This window comes from Amblyomma americanum, chromosome 8, assembly GCF_052857255.1.
Source record: "Amblyomma americanum isolate KBUSLIRL-KWMA chromosome 8, ASM5285725v1, whole genome shotgun sequence".
In the NCBI taxonomy this organism is placed as follows: domain Eukaryota; kingdom Metazoa; phylum Arthropoda; class Arachnida; order Ixodida; family Ixodidae; genus Amblyomma; species Amblyomma americanum.
Window position 1 is genome coordinate 8,855,045 of NC_135504.1, and position 27,783 is coordinate 8,882,827.

A 27,783-nucleotide genomic window follows, 5' to 3' on the forward strand; every position below is an offset into this window, starting at 1 on the left:
TGGTGTTAGGCTTCGTGGTCACGAGTAAAACGAGGGGTGAAAATATTTAATAGTCACGAAAACAAACGTGATCCAATTAAATGCGGGGCATTTTATTTGACATTCATTAAAGGTACATCACATGGTCGAATCTCTTGCGAAAAATGCTCGTGGAAAAATATTTTCTCAGCGCAATATTCTGACAAAAGGTGGCGCAAAACACCTACGAAAATGCGCAGGAATGTAAAAAGAAATCTACTGTCATTGACTGCATTAGTGAAGAGTGATTTGTACAAAACAAAATAGTTTGTTCTTTGTGCTGCATCGATGTGAGTGCCAACGTAAATAATTGCTTTTTCTGAAAATTTTCATAAAAGCACCGCCGAAAGCAACTGACACGTTTTTCCAGCAAGACAAAGAATGATCGTCAAGCCCTAAAACACTGAGCAGGAGGCGTGCTAGCAACGAAAACCGTACAGAGTTGATAACATAAAACTTGATATGATAAAAGATTGTAATCTTTACTAGGATTCAGAAACGTGTCTTTCGTTTAGAGCATCATATACACATTGCTAACGCATTAGTCAGTGTCCTTTTTATGAAAGCCACGTGAAATGTTTTGCGCTTTGACAGTACGTTGGCCAGGCTCCAATGAATCCCTGTTGATCGCTGCAGGTAATGATCTCTTGAAACGTGTTTCAATATGCGTGGCTGTGGCGGTCCTGCTAGAAACTGTGAGGAATCAAACCCATGACCTGCAGCTGAGCTGCATTGTGCCTTAACCCCTACATCTCCGACAGAGAGCTGTGCACTCCAAGGTTCATGGTTTTTTGGTTTATGGGGGTTTAACGTCCCAAAGCGACTAGCTATGAGGGACGCCGTAGTGAAGGGCTCCGGAAATTTCGACCACCTGGGGTTCTTTAACGTGCACTGACATCGCACAGCACACTGGCCTCTAGAATTTCGCCTCCATCGAAATTCGACCGCCGCGGCCGGGATCGAACCTCACTCCAAGGCAATTCAAATTTTTTTGTGACCTCTGAATTGCTTACGGACGACATTTCCATGGATATAAGAGTTTGAACTAATTAATAAATCAGTCAGTGAATGCTGATCAGTCAATCTAGATTTTGTGGTAATGAAGAGCATTGAAAGAATGCGAGCTGTACACGCTATGTCTGAGTAACATTTTTCCACTGACTGATGTATTTCACTTTCAGTTGACATAGAGACAGACGCATTCTCAAGCATTCCAAGTTATTCCCTCAAACTGACAGCGAACTCACAAATACACACTTGCTCGAAGCCACTACCTATTGTCCAGAGAAATTATTTACATAGCTGTAACCAGAGGAAGTTTTGGGTGTCCGAAATCGCCAAGAAAGTCCGGCATCTCAAACCACTCTTCAAGAATTAAAAAAAAATCTTGAGTTGGTCGAGCAGCCACGTTAACTGCATGCTGAATGTGCGGAATGCCAGACACTATGGTTGAAAGCAGGTGCTTCAATTCGTCGATCTTGACTGGAGTCATCTGATTAAATTTTCGGAACGCATCCCTACGCATTCCGTGCTATAGATCTGATGCTGCTTTGACTTGTATAATTTAAAGCGATTTGAAAGGGATCACTTCAGGGCCAATCTACTCGACATAAACTGCTCTAACACGGTTTGCATTTTCAAGAAGGCTGCCGCTGATACATGAGCTAAGCTAGCCGAAGGATTCCTATTTCTTGCACCGTCATCTTTGTGGCGGACAAAGTGCCTGTCACATCAGCAAAATTTTTGTTGGTCCATTTTAGCCTGAACGAAAGTGACGACCTTGAAATCGCGCTAGATGGTACAGCATGTCGTGGTAAACCCATAGTCCTTGAATACTACTCTGGTATTACTTTCGCACCTCGGATGTTTTGGAAGCGACCAAAATAAAACTCAGACAATCATTGATATATCGCGTGTAGATGTTTTGTTCCGCGTTCATGCGTCATCAAGATTCTTTGACATATGCCAAACAGTGCACGCGACGTGAATGCAGGCGTTGTATCGGACTTGGTTCTTAAAAGCTCCATTAGGTAGTGCAATGTGGAAAAGGAAAAAAAAAAACAATAAAACCATGGAAGCACTCTGCCATAACACCGCGTATGTATCGTACCACAGTCCACCACTTTTCTACAAAGCGAAATGAACAATTGCCGCCGAAACTGAGCTCGATGTGCATTATGTCTTGAGGGCACAGGAGAAGATTGGGAAGTTCTAAGGCGGTACATCGCAAAAAGGCTGCACGTTTGGCAACAGCAAGGCACCCTCTTTCTTGTGGAAAGTGCGTACGACATCGCCATTGTACAAAGCGGTTGTGAAACACGCACGATATACATGTCACATATGATATATCGAGACCATATCTGCAGAAGAATGGTGAGCGGAGCTAGTCGGTATCAATTCATATTGAAGAAAAACCAGCGCACAAAACGGGAGTTCCGAACATGTCTACGGGGGCGTGACTCAGGCCGTATAATTGCCTTTTAGTGGCTGTCAAACAGTGTCCAAATCGTTTATGGTTGCGCCGGAATTTAATGAAAGCTTTTCAAGTATGTGAACATTTGGGCCAATGTAACTGGTGTACTTAACCAATGGAAAGTCATGCGACAGGCTTCCGATAGGGTTGCTGAGTATAAGCTCACAACTGTATTCGTAGCCAGCATGTCTGGTTAGATGGCTTGCCTGCACAGGTCATTAAAATGCTTACTAAAATCACAAAAACGACAAACGTTTTTAAAAGACAAGGGCATGTTATGTAATTAAATATATTCATTATGCGTTGACACTGCTGCATCTAGCGAAGACTTTGTCTTTGCGTTAGTAGATCTCTCCGATCACTCATAACCTCCTTTTTCCGCTTACAGCACCATGGGAGTGGAAGTAGTACTGAATTCGTAGAAACAAACTTGTATTCGTAATCGTCTCCAGTTACAAAATAACATCGTTGGCCCCTGCAGACGACGTTTGTGCGAAAAACTTTTACTATAATCACTAGTAGCCCTGAGTCGTTGGACAACTGTTCGCCACATTGCTGTTCTCTGCGCGCAATTGGAAGAAGTTCATCAGCATGGCCAACTGTAACGCTGTATGGAGTAGAGAAGTGTACTTAGCTTTGCTGCGTTGCTTACGAGTATTTTCTTTCCGAAAATAAAAAAAAAATAGGGCGCAACGTTTTTCAATTCTGAACGCACAAAACAGTCACAAGGGTGAAAAGCTCACACGTGGCTGTCTCGAAGATTGTTCACGCCATCTGGAATCACATCCGGAGTGCGGACCACAACAGTCTCCGTGGCACCGGACGCTTTACCATTCGTCGTTCTCACCACAACCATGGGCATCCCGCCCGGACCGGATTCGCTGTTGGACCTGTCACACTTCAGTACCACACTTTCCTCCCCTGATGTCGCAGCCTGACACTGGAGCCTGCGGCTCGTCTGGTAGACGAAGAGAAACGCCACGAAGACGACGACGCCTACGGGTGCCATGACGTAGCCGACCAGGGTCACCACGAGAAACCTGTAGGACAGGCCAAGGCAGACGCAGAAGAAACCCACCGACGACAGCAGGACGCCTACGGTCGCCATCCAGCACTCGACACGGGTGGTCGCCGTCATGTCTGTCTCGTCGGCTGGGACAAAGGTCACCGCGGTTCTTGTCGTTTCCGAGGGCACCTGGAAAGACCCACCGGCAGGGTTCGCTGTCATAGCTGCAAACGTCGGCCTGAGGAGCGTTCGCTCACTGGACTTGTCTATTACAATGAGCGGATAATCTGGGTTAAAGGCTCGTAACGCACTAGTGGATCGAAGCGAAATGCTATACAAGGAGCCACTGGTCTTCTTCAATTTACGTCTTGGTCTTTCTTGACCTACGTAGTTTCTGTTTGTCGCAACTACTTCAGGTCGCCGGAAGACATCTAGTCCTTAAGTTAACAGGAATACAGTTTGAATGCAGGAATAGCAGAAACGGGTGCTGGGATTACTGATGGGTTTGCAGAAGCTCGGTAGGAACACCAATATTTCTTTTCTTTGATAGCTAACTTCTGCATGATAATCTTGAATCCTTCCGCTTCGGGATGCCGGAAGGTTCGATCATGGTTCGATTGTCACTGGAGTACCACACGTCGAGTCACTCACTTGAGGGCCAGTAACGCAAATGAAGAACGATGACTTCAGTGACGACCAGTAGACCTGAGGACTAGTGACCGGCCGACCGGAGTGGTAATCAGAACAATCCTTCAAATGCAGGCTTCAGGAAGAAGCAACAAAATTGTTTCCTGTCTTCGTTGAAAACTTTCGGTTGACCACACACGGAGATCCCTTCTCCCCTTTCCAAGATCGAACAGCACGCTCCGAGAGGACGTGACGTGCTAACTGGCTTCTAGCTTGGCTGTTGTGTTTGCGTGGATGTTAGTAGATCACTATCTTCATGCTGAATTGGCAGAAATGGTGGCGGTCTGAGCGCCGCGCGAGTAGTTTTGCCCATGAGATGCTTTCTGCTTCAGTCACAATGGTGTCTTTTTATCTGTCACCGACGTTGCACACTCTGGTCGCGCACTTCAGTTCCCAGCCCGCACTCCAATGCCACCACTGCGCGACGAGGCTGTTCGTGGGCGGCCGACGCCGGGGACGAGGTGCTGCATGAACGAAGATCAACGTAAAACGCTATTCAGCGGCGTGATTGGCTTTGACCCTTAAAAATTTTTAGACAGTGTAGACTGTCTACAGAGGTTTCAGTAAAGTTTATAGACTTTCTATAGACAAATCTTATAGACAAGTCTTTAGACAACACAAATGTCATAGTCTATAGATTATCTATAGATTTATGGCCATATAGTTTTTGTTGACTTTTTCTATAAAAACTCTATAGGCTATGAATAGACAAAGGTAAATATCTATAGGAAGGAAAAAGAGTCTATAAGAACTGCATAGTCTACAGACCATTTTTATAAGGGGACAGCTCAGAAGAGCGTAACCTTAGATAAGCAATAACGAAACGTTGGTTTTGCACGGGCTAAAGTGCGGGTGAACGACGGCAGATCCAGTAGCCGCGTGAAAGAAGATCGACGTTAAACACTATTCATCAGCGTGATTAGCTTTGACCTATGCAAACTTTTTTAGGCAGTCCATAGACTGTATATAGACGTTTATGTAAAGTCTAGAGACTTTCTATAGCCATACCCTATAGACTAGTCTATAGACAACTCAAATTACATAGATAGTGTATGGGCAATTTATAGGCTTATGTTCATACACTCTTGTGAACTTTTGCCGATAGAAAGTCCAAGACTATGAATACACATAAGAAAATATCTTTAGGAAGGCAACAGAGTATATAAACACTCTATAGAAAGTCTATAGACAATTTTTATAAGGGGACAACTCAGAAGAGCGTTACATTAGATAAGCAATGAGGAAAAGTTGGATTTGAATTGGCTTAAGTGTGGCAGATCCAGTAGCCGGACATTGCAAGCATTCGCTCTGTTCTCGCCGTTAAAATATCACCGTAATGAAACCATTTATTGTCTTAAGATCGTGCCTGTTTTTGCCAGCTTTGCGAGGTCAATAGTTTAACTTTGCTTTGTTGACTGGGGAAACGAGAGCTTCTCCGTTGTTGTATTAACAGTTGTTCCTGCTGTTTTTAAAGTGCCGTTCTGATGAGAATGCACATGAAAAGAGCAATATTTCCTACTGACAATGAATGTAGTTTTCATCGATATGTGTAAATAAAGTGACGCTCGTTCGATTAGAATATTTTTTGACGAAGTAACAGAAATTGAATTCACGAAAAACGAATTTATAAGTTGTCCTTCTCTCTGAGCGATCATAAGAAAAGTAAACAGGTGTTTCGATATAAAAGGAAATGCTACCGAACCTGTCGCTGGATATATTCTTTTTTTTTTCTGAATCCGGTTAAAACCATCCAGTTCTTATGGAACATCTGTAGTTTCATAATACGTGTGTAGCGGTGCACAGGACACGGAGCGTATTTCTCGGGTCTAGTTACAACCAGTTTTCTCAACTTTGAAAGATGACATCAAATTTGACTCGAAATTGTGCTGCTAGTAGCAAAATTCATTACGCTCTTTAAGGTATACGAAACATGCAAATGCCAGTGATACTCGCATGGTGTGGGCTTAATAAACCGCCGTGAACAGCAATTCAAGAACAATATCCGCAACAATAATAATTTAATCAATGCTCATTAGAATTACCTAAGAACAGCTAGAACTCGTGCTGGCGCACGTTGTATGGAAAACAAAAGTTCGATGAAGTCGGAATACAGCGCGAATACAAAACATGCGGACAAAGAATTATAAATCGCGGGGTTTAAAATCCCGAAGCGACACATATGCTATGAGGGACGTCATAGTGGAGGGCTCTGGATTAATATAGCGCACCTGGGGTTCTTTAACGTGCGCTGACATCGGTCAGCACACTGTGACTTTTGAAGGCGCCTGTGTGCTGTGTGACGTCAGCGCACGTTAAACAATCCCCAGGTGGACTGTAATTAAGAAAAAGAGCAGTGCAAATACGGACTGAGAGCTACATCAGCAATAGTTAGTAATAATATTATTATATTAATAGTAATGAAAACACTCTTTACTTTTAGCAGACGAAATAAATTACATGCAGTCGTGTGTGAACGCGAAATCAAAATTTTACATACTTTTGAGGAGATACAAAAATTGTCGTTTGGAAGGTGTGATAAAGGTATCCTCTATACTCAAGCTACATGCTCCCAGCAGAACGACGTAGGCGATAACGCCCAGCAAAGAGGAGTGACGCCAGCAGCGTCACTGCAAATGGCTTTGAAACTTGCCAGCCACTACGCGAGGTACATCAAAGCACGAATTGAGTTTTGCCGCTAACCGAGTGTTAAGTTTTCGCAATAATAATAAAAAGAAACCACTTGCCGCTGCTGCCACAGCCCTCATCCTTGTCTGTGCCCCTGGAACATAACGCAAAGCTTATGCTGTAATGCTGTATGCTGTATGCTGTAATTCGCCGTCCAATCAACTCACCCTCGCTTGCTGAAGAACTGAAGTGAAGTGCGATGAGCTACGGTTGACAACTGCGTCACAGAGTGACGGGGTCTCTGCTAACGCGCCGTGTTTCGCTTTCACAAGGGTTTCGAAACGTGCACAGCGCACTGCTGCGTCCGCCTCATACCAACGGATTAAAAAAAAATTTAAACTTTTGATTTCGCCCCTCATGCCCGAGCACTTAGCACCTCAGGCCCCGTGCGAATGAGGACCCTCAGTCCCTTTATGTATTCTAATTAGCTTAAGTGTTATTGAATAATTTAACGCAAAGTTAGTTTAGAAAGGGTCTGTAGCGACCGAATATCTTCGTTGGAGGATCCTGTCTTTCACAACCTGTCTTTCACACACGCATGTACTTACCTGCCGTTAATGACATTGCTCTTAACTCTCGTTAATGACAATGGAAATGCTATAGGTACTTCGGAGGTTTCCGCGGTACAGGCTTCTCCGACATCATAGCGAAACCTTCGAAAACCAATGTACCAATAATTAGGCTTAACTTTTACTCCTAATTTAAGGCTTACGGCCGGGAGGCAAATTCAGCATATCGAACATTCCTCTTATAGTAGGGAAACCACCATTTTTCAAGATGGCGGAGTCTGTCGGCCTGAGTTAACCAGGGGCGGACATTTTATGTCACTTACCTTAGGTCCCCCTTATCACACTCAAATAGAACTGTGGAAAAAGTGCAATGAATCCTAATTTTTTAGTGAATCAACGTCAAGAAATGGATGGTACATATAAATATCCGCATTCACTCCCAACCAATCCCTCTAAGAGTTGTCAGAAAATGCACCCCTAGAAATATACCATGATATGTGGTGCTGCATACACAGGACATCACTAATTCACTCTATTTATGGGGGGGGGGGGTGCAGAAATAAAATAAGCAGTGCTGTACTTAAATCAGGCTGCCGAGCTGCACTCAGGTAGCAGTCGCTTCCGACTTGGAACAACGGTTGGCCCCGGACTGCAACGCACGTTGCGTGTGGAATGCTATCAACGTATTTCCTCCTGCCAGCGGCTGCGTATGGTTTGAAAACAGCTGCTCATGACAGTGCAATGCATGTAGGCCGGGGCGCATGCTTGGCTGTTAGGCTGGCTTTGCAGGTACGGCACGCTAGTGATTGAAAACTAAGTGGACGCGTGAATATGGACTTCGGACAGCGCTGTTACAAGTAAAATGAACTGAAGATTCGCGAAGTCCGTCTGATTGCCTTGGAAGTTATGAATCATGTTAAATACACGTGGCCGAGATCTTGTGAACACAGGAAACAGTTTTGTGCGAAAGCATCTGTCAACGTTCCTGGCTTCCACTAGTCGCGGTCGTCATGTTACAGTAACTAGACGCTCACACAGAAAAAAAAAAAAACATTTCGCGGCCTTTCTAAGGTGATTTTCAAGACGTCGTTTAAGCTTGCAGATCACACAGAGGCTGGCGCTGATGCGAGTTCACAAAGAAAAGAACATCAAGTGAGGTGGCAGGTGCACTAGTAGTAGTAATGTCCTTTTTTGCCTGAATTGGGTTAGCTATTTCGTCATAACAGAGACGGACTCTGATAGCGGGTGCTTTAAAGCAGTGAATGCGATTTCGTTTTTTATTCCGAGGCCTAAAATGGCCATCGAGATTGCACTATATCTTTAAACTACTGCGTTGTTCTTCCTTCGTATTTACGTCATTTTACGTCATCATGATATGCTTGGTAGCAACTGCTGCGCACTTGCGAAAATGAAAAAAATTGGCTATATAACGCTAACGAGACATATTGTTTGAAGGAGTTTGTATTCACGTGTCAGCTATGTCCTAATTTACCATGTTGTTTCATTGTGCTTGTTTTACTGTATTATTCTCTTAGATTACGTGCAAGTGTGTCGTGTCCGCTGCAGTAAATGGTGCTGCGGCCCCGTCAGGCCCGTCTACTGCCTTTTGTTGCGTCCCCCAAGGCATTTCTGTAACGGAATGTCTTGAAGAAAGGAATAAATAAATAAAGAAAGAAAGGAGGGAAGAAAGAAGGAAGTAAATAAATATTAAAGAAATAAAGAAAAAAGAAAGAAAAATAAAAGAAGAAAGAAAGAACAAAAGAAGGAAAGAAAAGAAACAGAGAAAGAAAAAAGAAAGAAAGAAAAAAAGAAAAAGAAAGGAACAAAGAAATGCAGAAAGAAAGAAAGGAAGAAAGAAAGGAAGAAAGAAGCTCACTGGCTTTGGTGTTTGAGTGCCGAGCCCAGGAGCTCGGGTTCGAGACACAGCCGGAGCGGTTGCATTTAAATGTCTGAGAATGCAAAAGAGGCAAAAAAAAGTTTGGCTGTTGTTTGTCAGTGCTCCTTAAAGAACCTCCGGTGGATGAAATTAATCTGGACCCTTCCAATGCGGCCTCTCTTGTGCAGTTTCTGTGCGCTGAATCACACATGGCACTATATGGAAGGAGATCAGGTCATGTGGACAGCTGCGAAACAGCGACTGCAGTATGACAGCTTCGGTCATATAAAGACCGATCAGCTATCCACTCTAGATGACCCCTATTGTTATGTATTAGGGTTTATGAAGGTGAATAATTTTACATTGCCTTAGTCTGAACGATGCCTTTTCCGTTTGCACGTAGGCTTTTCGACGTCTATAGTAGAATGCAGTTTGAACGACAAAATTAAAAACAACGGTTGGAAACAAATGATCCAGCTGCATGCTTTATTACTCCGCTGACCAACCAAAGCTGTAAACGAGACCATCTTTTAAAGTTTCATTCTTATAAACAGGCCAGAAGAATAAATGTCTTAGCGCCTGTAAGTTCCTTGTTCAGGTAACAAGGCAAGCAGCTCTTATGTAGAGCTATTTTATTGTCAAGGCGGAGCAGTGTGTGCGGCGTTCATGAATGTGGGCGGTGTTTCACTGCAGACTTAAACTGTATCGGATTACTGCAGCTGAGGGTGCAGCTTAAAATGCAACAGTTAGTAATAACGATGCGTTCTAAGGCGAGAACTGTGTGAGGGATGCTCTAGGTGGGTGTAGTAAGTCGTGTTGTGAATCTCTGCGCTTACTTTCCTTGCCAGTAGATGAGAGCGCCATGCAAATGGACCAGGTGGCGGTTATTCAAATTAAAAGTTTAGACCATAGCTATCACTCTTACTACTTCAGCTATTGTCCTCAGTCTAATAGTCTTGGAGTGGGTTTACCTTTCGCAGGGCACATACAAGCTGCTATGGATCACATTAATACCGAGAGGTTAAAGTGGCCGTAGAACACCGTTAAGAGGGCCTTTGTTTCTTAGAACGATCCTTTGCTGTCAGCACTTCTGGCGGCTGGATGCAAATGCGTAGGGTTCAGTTTCGGTAGAGGGGAGAAAAACCACGTGAGCTTCTGTTCGCCAAGCGTAGCTGTTTTCCATTTGTGATAAGCAGAGGTGGGCATTTGACCTAAAAAATCTGGACCTCACCTCAACCTCAAAAAGAATTTGCCGACCTCACTCAACCTTAACCTCATCAGTTGAGGTGAGGTCTCCTTAGACGCCCTCACCTCACTTTTCCTGAGGCCACTGCTGACCTCACTCAACCTCACCTCAACCTCAAATTGTGAGGTTGAGGTCGGCTGCTCGACCTCGGAAAACGAACAAAAAACAAAACAAAAAGCGATTAAGAAGTTTTTTAGTTAAAACAATTCTGCGAATTATGTGAGACAGGAAAGCCAAAAGGATGATGGTATTATTTCATAAGTGTGCCACATTTTAAGAAGAGCCAAATCATAACCCGCCACAATGATAAGATTGTTCGAGAGATTATTGAGGCTCGTAGTATTTTGCGTGCAGGTAACAAGTGTGTGAGCGTGGCATCAGTGGCATTGTCAGCTAAAGAGCTCTCCTATCTAGAACGATGGAAACCAGCGAAAGGCTGAATCATCAATCTTTTTTGTTTTTCGTTTCGAGTTGTGGCTCATGTATTTATACGTAGCGACAGCAAGAAATAAACAGTTTCATAGTTAGCGCTCGTGTCATTCTGTGTCTCTCCTTTGTGTCCTGTTTTGTTACGCGCTGCTCTATTTTCATGGATCACCAACTCGCGCAACAAGCAACACTCCTTGTTCACAACAAGGCTTCCGCGAACAAGGCTCCCGTATGGAAGCCGAAACGTCTGTTTTGACAAAAACCTTTGGTCGGCGTCTGCCTTTTTTTCTGTGGAAATGAGTTACTTACTACCCGACCAGACGAGATTTCGTCAGACCTTAGACTTCAACCTTGTTTTTTGAACGGTAAATAATGGCCTTTGTTTTGGAAGTGTTAATTTTTAGACCGTTATATTTTGTCAATTTTTCAAGCTGCCGAAGTGCTGTATTTGCCTTCAAGACCATGTTCGAGGCGGATGCGGCTGAAAGGAATAAACTGGTATCATCAGCATAAATGAACATTTTTGTTTCTCTGTCTATCTGTGTAATGTCGTTGACGTATATATTAAAAGGGAATGGGCCCAAAATGCTGCCTTGCGGCAGACCGGAAAAGATAGCTTTAACATTAGATCGGCGACAGTTTATTTCAACATACTGTCTGATTTGCTGACCTCACTCACAAAATTTCGAGCCGTCGCCGACCTCACCTCAACCTCACCTCACGACGTGAGGTTGAGGTCATTTTGAGGTCGACCTCATGAGGTCGAAACCTCATTAGATTGCCCACCTCTGGTGATAAGTTCATCCTTTTCTCCCATTAGTTTGACTTTTGGAAAGGCTGTCACCGGCACTAGAGAGATTTAGTTTCACGTACGTAGAGCTCTTACGGGTGACCAGCGCGCATGCGTAGAACGCAAAGGATATGCGCGAGTCTCACGTACGTACGTGAGATTCAGATTTTTACGTTGCGGTCATTGCGCTGCTTGCGTACGTAGCGTTGACAAATATGGCGGCGCCCTGCCCGCCCGCTTCGCAGCGATAACAACTTCGTCGCTAATCCCTCAAAGCAATATCGTGTTCTAAACTGTTGTATTCGCCTTCGATTTGCCCATTCTTACCCTCGCTTAAAGTTTCAAGCGATAAATAGCTTTTGTTTTTCCGGTATAAGGGCGATTTCCCAGCTGTTAATCCTAACGAAGCAGCGCTCCGACGCAGTTCGACTGGCTTGGCTTTGACTCGTCTTGTCTTAGAGTGGCTACAGCAGAGTCTTCATCTGTCAGTAGATGGGGCTAGGAAGAACGCGCGGCTAGTGTTCCTGTATATATATGCTCCCGCAGGGAGCAGAGTTGCGCGAAGGTCCGCCATCATGTTCCAAGCTGTGCGGGAAAGCCGCTTCTCGTGCGTACAGGGGCTGCGTTCGTGAGCTCGCTGTGTATAGCGCTTGGGCTTTTTTTTCCCCCTTCAATTGCGTACAAATTACACTCGATGGCAAGTTCCTAGACGTAACGCTGAAAAATAATCTGTCGTTTGCCGAGGGTGCGCATACAGCATGAATGAAAAAAAAATCGCGAAATGTTAACAGCAAATCGTAATCATGAAAAACTGACGAAAAAAGACTGAAACGTGCAAGGGTGGTCAAACGGGCTAGTTCATATTAACGGCCTGCTAGTTTTTTTATTTCTGGAACAAGTAATTTCAGATCAACAAGCAGTCCCGTTCCGGATGAGACAGCGTCTGTCCCGTCCAGTCATCCTGCGTGCTCGTCTTAACAACAAAAAGAGTATGGCGATGAATTACTTTTTTTCACAACTAGCACCGCCCCGTGTTCTGTGCGAGTTATGCGCGGAAAATACGAAAAGGCGTCTCTTCAGAACCACATTAAAATAATTCTGCAGCTTGTTGCAGGCACGCAGACTAAAGTAACGCCAATGCATTGAACAGGCGAGTCGGACATAACTAAGAAATGTAAAACTCAATTGCTTGCCGAGCAACATTTCACAAAAAGTACCCCGTTGCTATAAAAGCCGTGAAATGACGAATCTTTAAAGGGCCTTTCCTCATTTTCTTAAAGCATTATCTTCTCACCTTATAAATTATTCTCAAAATCCACTTCAGTTGCCGACGCACTTCAGCCGCCGACCTTCCAAATGGCACTGAGTAAAACGCTTTGCCGTTTCCACTGCGGTTGCTGCAGTTTGGCGCACTGCACCCAGTCATAGCTGACGACTGCGTCCGTCACTACCACTGTAGAACACAAACCTGACGCCAAAGGTGTGCACCGAAAATGTATGAAATGTAGCCGACACCGCGGCCTCACACGAGGCGTCGAGATTGCAAGGGTTCGCTCGCCACTGCGCCTGTGAAGTCAGCTTCTCCGCGGAGTGTAGAACACTTGACGTCACGAAAATCATGTGATCGCCTCTCGGCGAATGGCGTCCGGAGCGGCGAGGGAAAACGGACGCGCAACTCTGCTCCCTGCGGAAGCATATACAGGAACGCTACACGAGGCGTCTGTCGCGTACGTGCAACTAAATGTGGTTGAAACGACATGCGCGTATGCTACGCAGACTTCTCAGGTTTGCGTACGTGAACTCTGTACGTACGTGAAACTAAAACTCTCTACTATGTGAACAAGTCAGCGATATACGTGTACTGTTCTGGTCGCGCAGTGATTGAAGTGCTACATGGCATAATGATTGTAGATAGCCTTGTATGTAGCTTATAAACCACTCTTGTGTAAAGCCTTGGTACGTATATATATATCCCTTTGTCACTTCTGCAGATGTAATTCCTCGGAACATTAAAGGCCGCGGAACGTTTTGCGTTGAGTTTTTCTGTTGAAACTATCGGAAATTTCTAAGCAACGAATTATACCCGCTTTTCCTTTAGTGCAAATAGTCCGTCCAATGTACACATGTTTTTGTTGGTGAAGCACGCAGGTCGTGAGACGCTTATACGCGATTGTTAAGGAAAGGTGATGGAATGAGAAGAATGCTGTAATTTGTGAGTAATAGGGCTGCAATAGACTGTTACTACTTAAGCGACTTGCTATAATTATTCTCACCAAGAGCTCAGCAATAATTAGCGATTTGCTAATCTCAATGTGTTGAATTCCTCCCTAGAACCTAGACGACGTTATGAATCGTCGGATGAAATTGAAAATTGAAAATTGGTTTTTGTGAGAAGAAAATGACGCAGTATCTGTCTCACATATCGGCCGACACCTGAACTGCTCTGTAAGGGGAGGGATAAAAGAGGGAGTAAAAGAATAAAGGTAGAAAGAAGGGCCGTAGCAGAGGGCTCCGAAGTAATTTCGACCGCCTGGGGATCTTTAACGTGCACTGACATCGCACAGCACACGGGCGCCTTTGCGTTTCGCCTCCATCGAAACGAGGCCGCCTTGGTCGGGTTCGAACCCGGGAAATAGTCAGTCCAATGTATACAATTTGTATACATTTTTTTGTTGATGAAGCACGCAGCTCGGTCATATGAATCTCATAAATGGCGACTAAGGAAAGGCGACGGAATGGAGGAAATGCTGTAATTTGTGAAAAAAAAAGAACTGCCGCAGGAGACTGCTGCTACTTAAGCGATTTGCTATGATTATTATCACCGAGTGCTCGGCAATCTTACGAGGGAATTGGTAATCTCAACGTGTTGAGTTCCTTCCTGGAACGTAGAAGTTCTTATGTATCGCCGGATGAACTCATTGTGCGGCGTTTTGCGGTTGACAGACCGTAGTTTTGATAGCGATAATTTGATTCATGTGCTTGAAGTTTCTGGATTAGCAGCCAGCGTGCCGATTACCACGTGCATCACTGCTGATGGGGAAGGTGTGCTTTAGTTTTCAGATCATTCTAGACTCATTTCTTCGGAGTTGTTTGTCTTCAACCGTTCAAGTTCCTGGTGTGGCGATGCGGACAATCCACGTCCGCTTTTCCTGATACTTTTTTTCTAAAAAAACAGTTTTTCAGCAATCTGAGGTTTAGAAATGGGTATAGATACGTTAGACAAAGAACGCAGAGGAGTTTCACTAAGAAACCGACAAAGTGAGTCTTCTATAAGTAAATTAACGTTAATGAACCGGGTGTAGTTAATATTATTGCAATGATTATTACTGAACGTACATCAAGGACCCAAATAAAGAGACCGTTCGTTGTTTGGAAACGACGCGGCGTCAAGGGGTTTGGCCTAGTGGGCAAAGACGTCCATTATGGACTCTAAACCACCTGTCTCGCACGTGTCATGCTTTTCTCTGCCTGCTTTCCTCTCGCAGTCGGAAAGCAGCTTCTGTGCATGTCGCACCTGCTGCACCACGCTGTCAGCAGCCGAATGTTTTGACTCCCCCGAACACACACACACACCATTCACACCTGCATTGGTTACGTAGGCCGGGAGATTTCTATAGAGTTCTACGTGAATGGTGAACACACGAACTCTGCAACGAAAGCAGCCTTATACCCGCCGCGGTGGCTCAGTGGTTAGGGCGCTCGACTACTGAGCCGGAGTTCCCGATTTCGAACCCGACCGCGGCGGCTGCGTTTTTATGGAGGAAAAAACGCTAAGGCGCCCGTGTGCTGTGCGATGTCAGTGCACGTTTAAGATCCCCAGGTGGTCGAAATTATTCCGGAGCCCTCCACTACGGCACCTATTCTTCCTTTCTTCTTTCACTCCCTCCTTTATCCCTTCCCTTACGGCGCGATTCAGGTGTCCAAAGATATATGAGACAGATACTGCGCCATTTACTTTCCCCAAAACCCAATTATTATTAAAGCAGCCTTAATAAGATCTACAAACTTACAGAAACAGATATGACCACAAAGCTAGTTCACAGTTGCCAAAATGCGCCACACAAAGCTTGCAGAGACGGGGGGCACAGCAGTGCTTCCATCGTAGCCAATAATAGAAAGTGCGAGAAATGCATCAAGTTATGGTAGCGAAGGAAATGTGAGCGGAAGAAATGAGACCCCACGCTTAATTATTAAGCCAGTGCCAGTCATGAGCCAGCGCGCAATCTAGTGCAGCAAGCAGCAGCAGTAGAAGCAGCGGAAGCAGCACTAGAACAAACGATCGATGCCATCGCGGCACTTGCCTATGGGGAAAGACGCCGTGCAGGCGCCGGCCGAGCCGGTCCGGAGACGAATGCAAGTGAGTGCGTTTGCACGGCGGCGCCGTTCGCCTCGCACTGGGGTTTGACAAGCGGGCCACGAGCGAGCCCCGGAATAAGGAGCGCGCCCGCATCTGCTGCGTCGCGCGAAAGGCAGGCAGCGGCGGCTGCTTGCGACGGCTGCATACTTGCTTGCTTGCTGGCTCTGCTGCTGTTGTTGGGGCTCGTGCTGCTGCCTTCTGCGGGTCTCGCGTCCCGACGGCGTATTTACAAAGCGTGGCCCCGACAGGGGCCTTCCATTTCGCGGGTCGTGCTTGTAGGGGCGACCCCGAGGGGTAATAAACACACTGACTTGATGGCGAAGGAACTTTGGCTGTTTATAGCTAAATAAAAAACAGAAGCTATGCCTAATGACTGGAGCGTGGAACCAGAGCCTTTTTTTGGCGATCACCGGCTGCCATTCTAATGGTTCTTGATGCATTTTCTTCTTTTTTTTTTTAGTTTGGTCTATTGTTGCGCGTCGTAAAGCAGAAGGAAATGTAAAATTGAAATTTATTTTTTTCGGAAAAGAAATGACGCAGTAACTGTCTCCCATATCCCGGTAGACACCCGAACCGCCCCGTAAGGGAAGGGATAAAGGAGGGAGTGATAAAAGGAAGGAAGAAAGAGGTGATGTAGTGGAGGGCTCCGGAATAATTTTGACCACCTGGGGATCTTTAACGTGCACTGACATCGCACAGCACACGGGTGCCTTAGCGTAAAACAGCCTCCCAGGAAGAATGAGTGTGATTGGGGATGGGGGGTACTGCTTATTGGGAAGGACATTGCCAAAGGTAGTGGAAAAGTGTGGATCTGGGCGCGCCACAGGTGTTACAATGAGGAGCAAAGGTGGGGTAAAAAAAGCATGAGAGACGGTAGGGTGAAATAAAACAGCAAGTCTGTAATTGTCGCCATGTGGCGCTGGATAAGGGCGATAAGGTACTATGGGGTGGTGGTAATGTCATGCGGCTGAGTTTGTAGAATGTGGTGATTTGGTGATATGCATAAATGACCGATGGGGCCTCTTGCGCAGGGTTGGCTGCCTGATCATCCGGGGTCCGGGAGGAGAGTTCTGTGGCCAGCGCATGAACGCGCTCATTACCGGGGATCGAGGCATGCCCAGTGATCCACGACAGAGTAACCGCTCGGTCGAGAGAGGTGGCTGAGGCAAGAATACGGTCTGTGGCCTTCGTCGCCACGCCCTTTAGGTAGTGGCGGTATGCGTCCTAGGAATCTGCGCAAATTTCGGTTATGTTTTTGTCATTGGTGGAGTGGGTGAGCGCAGGTGCGATGGCGGCTCCTTCCGCCTCTGCAGGCGAATTAGTTCGGATAGTGGCGGTGGCCTCCACAGTGCCGTCTTCATGGGCTGCGACTGCCGTGAAAAATCCTGCTTTAGAATTTTCTGCCGCGTCGACATAAAGGATATCGGAGCGGTTGCTGTATGTTTTGGTGTAATAGCTCGCTCGAGCCTGCCGCCTACCCTGATGGAGGCTAGCGCTCATATTGCGCGGTAGGGGCTTTTGATATATGTGATCATGCATGCGCAGAGAAATCATGTAAGGTGTAGGACTTGTTGGGGTTGGAATGGGTGGATTGAGACGGAGTTGTCGCAGTAGGCATTGTCCTGTTTCCGTGCGACTCAGGCGGACTAATTGGTTGGTGCGTTGAGCCTCTATTAATCCGATCACGGTATTGTGGGCACCAGTGGCCAGGAGACGTTTCGTGCTAACCGTCTGCGGAAAACGTAGGGCGGAGGTGACAGCCGTGCGTATTAGGATGTTTGCCTGTTGTGTTTGACGCTGAGTGAGTACGTGGTATGGGAGGTGGTATATAATGCGGCTAATGATTAATGCATTTTTGATATTGAGGGCCTCGCGTTCGGACAGCCCATGATTGCATGCTGCCACCCGCTTGATTAGTGCAGCCACCTGTTTGGTCTGTCGTTGCAAGAGCTGAAGGGTGGCGGTTGCATCGAGTGTGTTGCTAATGAGAAGGCCGAGAATCTTCACCTGAGACACAATGGGCACTGGATTCCCGCACATGTGCAATTCAATGGGGGGGGGGGGGGGGTAGCACCAGTTTTTTAGGGAGTTGAAATTGACCATCCGAATCATCTTCAAATCCGTTTGAGCAAGTGAATTCAATATATTTTAGAAACAGAAGTTCAGGATATGAAGGCGAAGCGCAATCAAATATGGTTCAGCGAGATAGCAGGTAAGGGGCATGTAGGCGGATTAACTGACGGCTGAAAGTAAAGATGACGGTCCGCCTCAAGCATTTAACTTGTAGGGCACACGCTTTTTGAAAAGGAAATAGATAAATGCGTGCACTTGGCGTAAGCCGACATTTCTTACCTAGGCACAAACATTTGCTTGATTTACTGCTGTTACTAATACAACCATGGCCGTAGGCACAATCAGCTGCATACGAGAGACAGAGGCCTCTCCCTGTCACCAGAGATAATAGATATCCTCCAGCTGTTTTCAACGTTATCTCAACCATCAAGCTGTCTAAGCCCTCATCGGAGCGGAAGCTTGGTCCAACCACGTAATCGCTTTCCATGTCTCAGTGCCTATTCTGACATTCTATTAAACCACCGGCTGTCTGACCTCGAAAAAAAGCTAAGTACCGTATGTGCCACAGGCGCATGCGCGGAAACAGCAGTCGGCCTGGCTTACTGCGCAGGCGTCTTTGCCGCAGACTCTTACCGGCTGTTGACGGGAGCGCTCCGCGAAACGCGCCGGCCACGAGTTGTCGTGTTCCCTGTAAGTACGGCACATACTGTACATATACGCATCTCAAGAAGCCTTTTAAGAGCAAGTGTTATGGATCACACTAAGAAGCGACAAAAAAGAAAATGAGCTGTAAATTAAGAAAAACAAAAGCTGCTTGTACTGTAGCGCAAGGCATGGATCGTAGAATGATTTGGTGGCACCTATAATATGCAGAAGAAAAAGCAAGTAACAATATATATTAGCCCGGGTTGGATAGCAAGATGCTGATAGATAGGCTGTATGAACCTAAGTAACCACAAATAAGAATGAGATAAGGATATTCCCTCCTTCGTATCTTATCTCTTCCTGGTTGCATCACGGGGGCTTTCTAACCAAGTGCATTTCCCTTGGCTTTTCATCAAAGGTTTGCCGTCTCGCTGGTGTACTTCCTTTTACTTTCGTGGTGTCATCAACACGGTGCTAAACACGAGTTTTATAAACCCACATACAGAATTACAAAATCTATTATATCATCTACAGCATAATCGAAAACATCTCTCCTGCAGCTCAGAAGTCTTCCAAAACCTTCTTCAAACCTATTTGATTTTTCATTCTGCGTGTTGTTGGTCCAGTGCTTATTCCCTTTACAGGACTTCACACATGTTTGCGTCTAACTTATTCATAAGCGAACAAAGTTTACTGCGCCGTAGTGCACAGAGGTGATGCATAAATCATGAGAAAGACTGGACGTGAGTCCACTGCAGTTGGGATCGAAGACGAGGCTAAGTATTGCAATGGCTCTTTCTTAGCACCAGACTAAGTGTTAATAAAAAAAATCTTTCTCTCTTCCTGTCGCTGTCTCAAGCGTCGGAACGTGGGGAGGGCCGTGTGCAGTGACACTACAAAGGCTGACGTCAGTGCCAGACGCGAGTTCTTTCTTCCTTAACGAAGACTAAACCTGTGCTTATGTTCTGCACAGTGCGTGATATATAATTTGGACACGTAGAAAGAAAAAAGAAGTGAGGAATCGTAGCGACTAACAAAGGTTCTAGCCTGCGCATGCTGGTTAAAACTGTCGAAACGGGTACGGAGTGCTCTGTATATTTGTAATGGTTTGTAATTTTTAATAATTTCGGTATAATCGCGAGAGGGAACTGTTATTTGTGACCACTTAATTACGGATGGCTCCCAGGGTCACCAAAACTTGAATTCAGGCCGGATGATTCATAGCTTTTGGAAGAAATAACAGCGCAGAAATAACAGAGCAGCGAGGCCGAGGTGATCCACCTGCTACCTAGGTTGGTTATCTAGAGATTTTTGTTGCACTTTTCGATCGCGAACAACGACACTGTCGACGGCGCCAGATTTTATATTTCTTCGGGCTTTTAACGCTTGATGTAAGGCTCTCAATACAACGACATAGGAAACAAATACTCAGTAAGTAAGTAAAAGAGTAATCTGCCTTCTGAAGATTCTATACAGGTAATCTAAAGAAGAGCGCACTGTGAGGAAATTGGAGGCGTCATCATCATCATCATCATCATCATCATCATCATCATCATCAGCCTGAATACGCCCACTGCATGGCAAAAGGCCTCTCCGATGTCTCTCCAAATAACCCCGTTTTATGGCAGCCGCTGCCACCTTATTCCCGCAAAGTTCCTAAACTCATCCGCCGGCCTAACTTTCTGCCGCCCACTGTTACGCTTACTTTCACCTGGAATCCACTCCGTTACCCTTAAGGAGCAGCGGTTATCTTGCCTTCGCATCACATGCCCTGCCCAAGCCCATTTCTCCCTCTTGATTTCGACTAGGATGTCATTAACCCGTGTTTGTTACCTCACCCACTCTGCCCGCTTCCGGTCTCTTAACGTTACAGCTATCATTTTTCTTTTCTTATCTCGCTGCGCTGTCCTTAAGTTAAACCATTTCCGCACCGTAGGTGAGTATTGGTAAGGTACAGCTGTTGTATACTTTTCTCTTGAGGGATATTGGTAAATTGGCATTCATGATCTGAGAGAACCTTGGGTCTGCGGTCATTATCGGCCCTAAGTAGATGTATTCCCTTACCACTTCCATCACCTCGATAACAATTGTGAACTGCTGTTCCCTTGCTAGACTTTTGAACATTACTTTGGGTTTCTGCATGTTAATTTTTAGGACTCACAGTATTGCTATGCTTGTCTAACTCATTGATCATGCTTTGCAGTTCGTCTGCTGAGTGACTTAGCAAGGCAATGTCATCAGCGAATCGCAGATTACTTAGGCATTCTCCATTAACTCTTGTCCTCAACTATTATCAATCCAAATATTTTCTTAAACACACATATATGCGGAATTGATCATTCTATACTTTAACGTTTTGTTTTCCGACAAAGTGTTTAAATGTAAATGAATTATTTTAATTGCCACCGGCCACAGGGGGCAGGTTGCTCACAACCCGATGGGCTCGTTGCCATGTGATGACTTCACAAGTTCACGTAAACTCTCTTACCGAATCATTTACCGTGGCCCACCGTGGTAGAGGGGCCTCCTGTGTTTTCGTGACTTTCAAGTTTCAAGTTTATTTACATCATAGATGTGGGTAGGTCCGGGTAAAAAGTGATCGCAGATCACTTTAGGGACCCCCGGACCCCCCTTCAGATGGCATACAGCAGGAAATATGAGTGCTATGTAAAAGATTGCAAACATCGAAAGATAGGCCAACACTACACACAAAAATTTTTACACAGACACAGATATACATACAAAATATTTTATACATAAAATATATATATTACTGAAACAGCATTTTATTGCTTATGTAAAGGCGGCTTTAATGTTGCGCAAGCTGGTTTTTGAAATATCGGCATTCATAGACAGTAATTGGTTTAATAATTGTGGCATATTGTAACGTAACATTTGATTCCCATAGTTGGTGCGGCAAAAAGGAATAAACCATTTTTCAGTATTGCGCAGGGTAAAAGTCGGTACAGTTTGAGTGAGGCAAGTCACGTCTAGAAACCCTCGATTATTATATTGTAGAGATTTTTTGAATCTGGTTGCTAAGCGATATTGGTACAAGATATGAACTGGTATAATCCGGTTGTGTGAGAATAAGTGATCGGTAGGGGCATGGTAATCAACATTGGTAATGCAACAGACGGCTTTCTTTTGCAGCATGTAAATTTTATGCATATTACTTTCTGTTGTAGTGCCCCACACCAAAAAACATTAAAAAGAGATTGTAAATATGGGTGAGAATAGAAGCTATGCAGTCAATTACGTATTTTACCGGCGCAATTTGAATGTTATATATATCACAAGCTCTGCTATTAATTAAGGAGGCAAAAATACTGCAAACTTCATTTTCATTGGTAGGATCTAAAAAGACACTATGATCATTGGGTTTTGTATTGAGATTTACAGTTTTCGGAGGTGTGTTTTGTGAAACAGCATCATTAAAAAAATGATTGAACTTTTCTGTAAGCTCGATTCCTTCTACCTTATGACTTTCGAGAGTAAGACTAGTAACACCTTCCGAACTTTATTTGCAATCAAGTATTTTGTTTATTTTCATCCAGACTTGAGCGCTTCCATCGCAATTTTCGCTCATAAACTCGTTATGAGCGAACGGGTAGACGTCGTCTTTCTTTTTTTTTCCCGAAAACAGGACCTCTAATGCGATAGCATTAATAATAACCCACTTGGTATCGTTTTCCCTTTATGCTTCAGGTTATTGTGAATTTCATCGTGCGATGGATATGATTATGGCCTCACCCGTACCCAGGTCCACGCAGGATAAAGCTCAGTCGAGCTGAAACCTAGCTTAGGGCTCAGTAAGTGTGTTGAGTTGGGCTAGTTGGTTACACTCAAGCTGCATTTATGGCTTAGTATTTCCCAGCCCCCCCTTTTTTTAAAGGCGGGAAATACGAAGTTCAAGGATCAGGCTCGCGGGCTTACTCAAACTAAGGCTCGTGGCAGTCAACAATTTCGTGACGGCCGAACAGTCTGAAGCTCACTCCAAGCTCCTGAAGACTTTGGATCACGGCCTCGCTTAAAAGGAGGCCTGCGGGCTGGCAACTAACTATGGCTCACGAGGCCTGACACTCACCAGGGCTCACAAACTCTCAGGCTCACTTAGTCCCACTTAGGGAAAAAACGCCGAAACAGTTACATGCTTAAGACGCATTGTAAGGTTCATAGCCTGGCTGTTCTTATCTGAGGTCACGTGGGCTACGGCACACATCGGAGGCCGGATCTGAACGATGTGAGTACGGGGACCTGCATGACAGGCACCTGGCAGCCTGTTGAATCTTATTCGAAAACACAGCGCAAAAAAATCAACAAAAAGAAACACTCACCGAGCTAACAGTTGTCTTTAAGGTTGTCGTGTTACGTTGCATAACAAAACTCGGCGACTCTGCACAACTTTCTTCCCTTCAGTGAAGATGCGCGGAACATGAAGGAACGAATATAACTTCCTGTATATCCCCACTGCCGCAGCCAAGAGACAGGGAACTTGAAGTCGCAGCTTTTTCGCACATACGACGCCGATGCGTCCTTATCGCCGCCGCTGTGTTTGGCGAAGGTGTGTTTGACTTCGTCGCTCGAAGCTCACGTGACCCGAATCGGAGCTCGACCTTTACGCGGCAGCAGTACTTAGCGCGCCTAGCTTACGGCAGTGCGCTTAGCTTTTTCCGCCTTTTTTCATAATTTTGAAAGAAATCTCATATCGAGGGAGGCAAGGTGGGATAGGGCTGGGTGTAGAAGAATGCGCTGTTCTGTTGCGTAGTGGCACGCAGGCATAAGCTCTAAACATGTTCGACGCAATCTTGAGTAAACTTTTCCTTGGGACCTAGAAAAAAAGGTGCTATACCAGATGTTTCAAATTATTCAATACAGATTTGTTTTCAAAAATTGGAAGGGACACTGCAGTTCTGCTTTAAGGGTGTGACACAATAGCTTTAATGGGTTAATGCCTATATATGCACAATTGGTCATTCCCTGCTTAACATTCATAGATGGTTGGGAGTCCTCATACCACTCCTCGAGCAGTGATGCTGCGGTTAAGGGATGCGTCACTTCCCTGCGACGGCAGGTGCTGCCACCGGTGGGGCTTGTGCGACCCAGGTTGCTCTTGTCGACAAACCTCCAGAGATCAATAATTACTTTAACTGCCACCTGCCACGATGTTCAGTTTGCTCATAATCCGTTGGGCAGGTTGTGATGACGCCACAAGATTACGCCATCTACGTGGCCCACCTGCCTCCTAGGTTTGTTCTCTGAGGATTTTTCGTGGATTATGTAGCGATAGCATTTCGAGTCTTCAGCATGGCGGTGGCACATGACGGTGGCAACGCAGCCACGGCGTGGCGGCGCCGCCACCGTCACGCGGTCACGTGGTTGGTCACGTGACCAGCCGCGTGGCGTGGTGCAGCTGCTGCTGCCGGCGGCGCTGCGCGCCGGCGAAACCGAGCTGCAACAGCTGTGCGCATGCGCAGTGTCAAGTGGGACGAAGATGAAGAAGGAACGCCCAGCGAAACAGAGCGTCGAAACACTGACTTTGCAATTCAACTGAGCAAGTTCCACTCGGCCAGATGTAGCTATAGCGTAACTCCAGGTTTAACCAGGGCTAAACCACCGACAATTTTTTTTTTCGCTCACGGTCAACTACGCTGAAAACAGATGCCGATGGCAACGCCGGCTTTTCTGCAACACGGGCTCCTTAACACTGCCGCGTTAAAGGAAGCCCGCGCTAGTCGAGATGGAAGGAGGACTGCTCGTCACTGACGATGATCTCGGGCTATACGCCAGAATAACGACGCCGTTTTTATTGAAAAAACTACTAATAATTTAGAAAGCAGTGCGGATTTAATTCGTAGGTGAACGGCTGCGCTTATGTGGACGTTGACCGAAGTTTTTCTTTCCCTTGAAGCTAAACCTTTACATGGCGAAGCAGTCGATTTTCTTGCCGGCTCAGGAAGTTCAAAGCGCACTAAATTTGCAGTTTTCTGTTTCATTTCCAGCTCTTGGCTCTTTCCGTGTTACCACACATTTTCGGAGTTTAACGCGGCGTGAAAGTAGCAAACCACAATTAATTTTAACTGAGTTCGCGCTCTAGCAGCAGAAACTCACTTCATTCAACCCGCAACCTCTTCAGTTTGATTGAAAACGTTTTATGACGGTGAATAGCGTGTATGATTGCGACTTGTTGAAACAATCGTAAGCCGTTATCAGAGGTTAGGGTAGGATTTTGATGGCCCACTTTGACAGGAAAAAGGCGCGCTGTTTTGAAACGGCTCTTCAACGACTGAATGCTTCGCACGACTCAAAGGCTGTATGCAAGTGGGAAAGATAGACAAAACCGTGGTCCTTGTAACTGAAGCTGGAGAGTGCAGAGACTGCGCGAATGGCAGTGATTTTGATTTTTCTGTGTGTAAAGGTGTGCTTCTCTTGCAAAAATTTATTTAGACAGTCTATAGACTGTGCATAGAGTTCTGTCTATGAAGTGTATAGACTTTATATAGACAATTCCTGTAATCTACAGGCAATAAAAATCCTATAGACAGTCTATAGACAATCTATAGATTTATGGCCATCCACTTTTCGGTTACTTTTCTCTATGGACAGTCTATTGACAATGAATAGACAAAAGGAAATATCTATAGGAAAGCAATAGATTCCATAAGAAGTCTGTAGACCATTTTTATAGGGGCTGACTGAGGCTCGTGGCAAGACAGGCTACTATATTTGGTCAGACGCCCTATGCATATCTTGAAAATAATCTCTGCCCCGTGAGAAAGCACTGGCAAGCAGTTCTGTCAGTTTGCGAGGTCTCTCCACTTCTGCGCACACTGCAGGTGTACATCCATGCGATTACGATCTGTGCATTCTTTATTCTTTTTGTTCGTCTGAAGCATTGGGATATCGCTTGCACTTCTACGCTACTGAATTTATTGTTGTGAATGTCACGCAATTTCTTAACATATTGTTACGGGTAAATACTGTTTACATTCATTTACAAGCGTTAGGGGTTTAGAATGAAGAGTTCCTAGCAGGGAGCACCAAAGCGAACAGGGAGCCACATCAACCTCTTCTTCTTCGTTCTTCCTGCTCACGCGAGAGGCCACTTAGTCTTCCACTTCGTCGTAACAATATTGAATGATTCACATTTTTATATTTAATGCCTCTTATCATCTCACCATTGCCGCCGTGGTGGCTCAGCGCTTATGATGCTCAGCTCGTGACCTGAAAGAAACGGGTTCGATTCCGTCGCGTTTGGATGTAGGCGGAGGGTAACAGGACGTATAATACAGTAAAAAAAGAATTTGAGCTAGATGCTACATATAATACAAAAACAGCGCAGCGACAGGGCACGAAGGAGTGAGGACAAGTGTATACTGTGTGATGTAAGTGCACGTTAACGTACCCCAAGTGGCCGAAACTATCCGGAGCCCTTCACTACGACGCTCCTCATAGCCTGAGTCGAGGACGTTAGACCCCGCAAAGTCCAAACCAAATCAATCAAGAAGCCATTATTACGAATTAAGGTGTTGTCATTATAGCGCTGTGATTGTGTACTGTTTCATTCCGAGCTTGACGGTTTTCGAAGCAAGAAATGCTGGGCTGGTTTTAAAGGGGATGTTTCACCTAAGATATTGCGCAATTTTTAAAAATAGGCTTTTTGAGTTATAAGAGCGCTTTTTTTCGGCACAGCATTGTCATCGGTGTAATGCGTCAAAATACAGCTAAGACTTGCTAAACAGCAGGCTGGTCAACTAATATTGAATAGTTAACTTTTTAACTATTGCTGTCAGGTTCCATAGTTATTGAGAGGCGTGCAGCCCACCATAAGTAATATCCTTATCAGTTTTTAGAATTTCGAAAACGCGGTTACTCTCGGCTCTGTGGCCCAACAAATTTTGGCTACATCGCGCCAACATACATGCGCTTTCGAGAAGCCTGCAGGCAAAGCAACCTCTCCACTTCACGCAAGTAGTCGATATATCCAAAATTTGTTGGGCCATAGAGCCAAGGGTAACCATGTTCTCGGAATTCTAAAAATTAATATGGATATTAATTACGGTGGGCTACATATCTCTAAATAATAAGCTTAACAGTAATAGTTGAAGAGTTAATTATTTAATATTAGTTAGCCATCTTGCTAGTTACCATGCATTAGCTCTATTCTGATATACTGCACCGGCGACAATGCTATGCCAAAATGAGCTCTCTTCCAATTCAAACCCCCTCCCCCCTTTTTTTTAAACGTGCAAAGTCTTAGGTGAAACACCCTGTATATGTTCTCTAGGACCCCCACTGCTCCTTAAGATAGCACATACCACTGAAGGTGTCGTACTTGACGTTACCCTGCCTATGAAGTTCAGGACGTGTAGTTGTACTCACGTTCAAGGCGTACGACGTTCACTTCTGTTTCTCTGGCGCACGTAGCAGAACCTATATGCTTGGATTAAATGCAGAACGGGTTGCCTTTTCGCCAACTTCGACTCTTTTCAGTCTTCGCAGTTTATTGAGATACTAACATGGCTATTCTCTACAGTGCTCACATGCGTTAAATAACGAATCTACATGTACGAGGCAAAGGGTAAAACTGCTACCGTACCACGAAATATATAAAGGCTGGACGCCGCTACTCACAGCAAGGACTGAGACTCTAAGGTGAGAGTGGCCGCTTAAATACTTTAGCTTGCAGTGCCGCGACGTTCTATGTTAAGACTCAGCGAGACGGGACAGAGCAGGCAGCCGACTCAAGTGCTAAACCGTTTCTGCCGTTTGAAATGCAGCCAGGTATCAGAATGCACTCCGTCTGCCATTGGTGGATCCTGATGCCACTTGTGTGCTCCACATATCGACTCCACTTGGGGCGTGAAGTGCCTGCCACTTGTTGCTTCGTGTTGCCACCTTTTCGTGAAATATACCCAGATGCATCCTTACCATGAAACGCAAGCGATAAACGGAAATCAATCAATAAGTATGCGATACACTGACTAGA

The 27,783-nt window shown here is 45.3% G+C and overlaps 1 protein-coding gene across 5 annotated transcripts; it reads right to left on the bottom strand.

Moving 5' to 3' along the window:
* Window positions 1-72: 72 nt before the first annotated feature.
* LOC144100887 (uncharacterized) lies at window positions 73-27,545 on the bottom strand. 5 transcript variants are annotated; one of them, XR_013307882.1, is made up of 4 exons: window positions 23,132-23,297; window positions 18,783-18,837; window positions 989-4,648; window positions 73-790 (listed from the first exon to the last, which is right to left on the bottom strand). XR_013307882.1 is itself a non-coding variant. In XM_077633795.1 (3 exons), the coding sequence occupies exon 3, from the start codon at window positions 3,717-3,719 to the stop codon at window positions 3,231-3,233; it is 489 nt and encodes a 162-aa protein (XP_077489921.1). In that variant the 5' UTR covers window positions 3,720-4,648; window positions 18,783-18,837; window positions 23,132-23,240; the 3' UTR covers window positions 84-3,230. The 5 variants fall into 5 exon arrangements, 3 of the variants coding, with proteins under 3 accessions (XP_077489921.1, XP_077489922.1, XP_077489923.1); XR_013307883.1 differs by lacking the exon at window positions 18,783-18,837 and having other exon boundaries at window positions 23,132-23,312; XM_077633795.1 differs by having other exon boundaries at window positions 84-4,648; window positions 23,132-23,240.
* Window positions 27,546-27,783: the final 238 nt, after the last annotated feature.

Excerpts from the sequence above, each read along its gene's own strand:
- LOC144100887 (XM_077633796.1), bottom strand. The coding sequence starts at position 3,719 with ATGACAGCGAACCCTGCCGGTGGGTCTTTCCAGGTGCCCTCGGAAACG.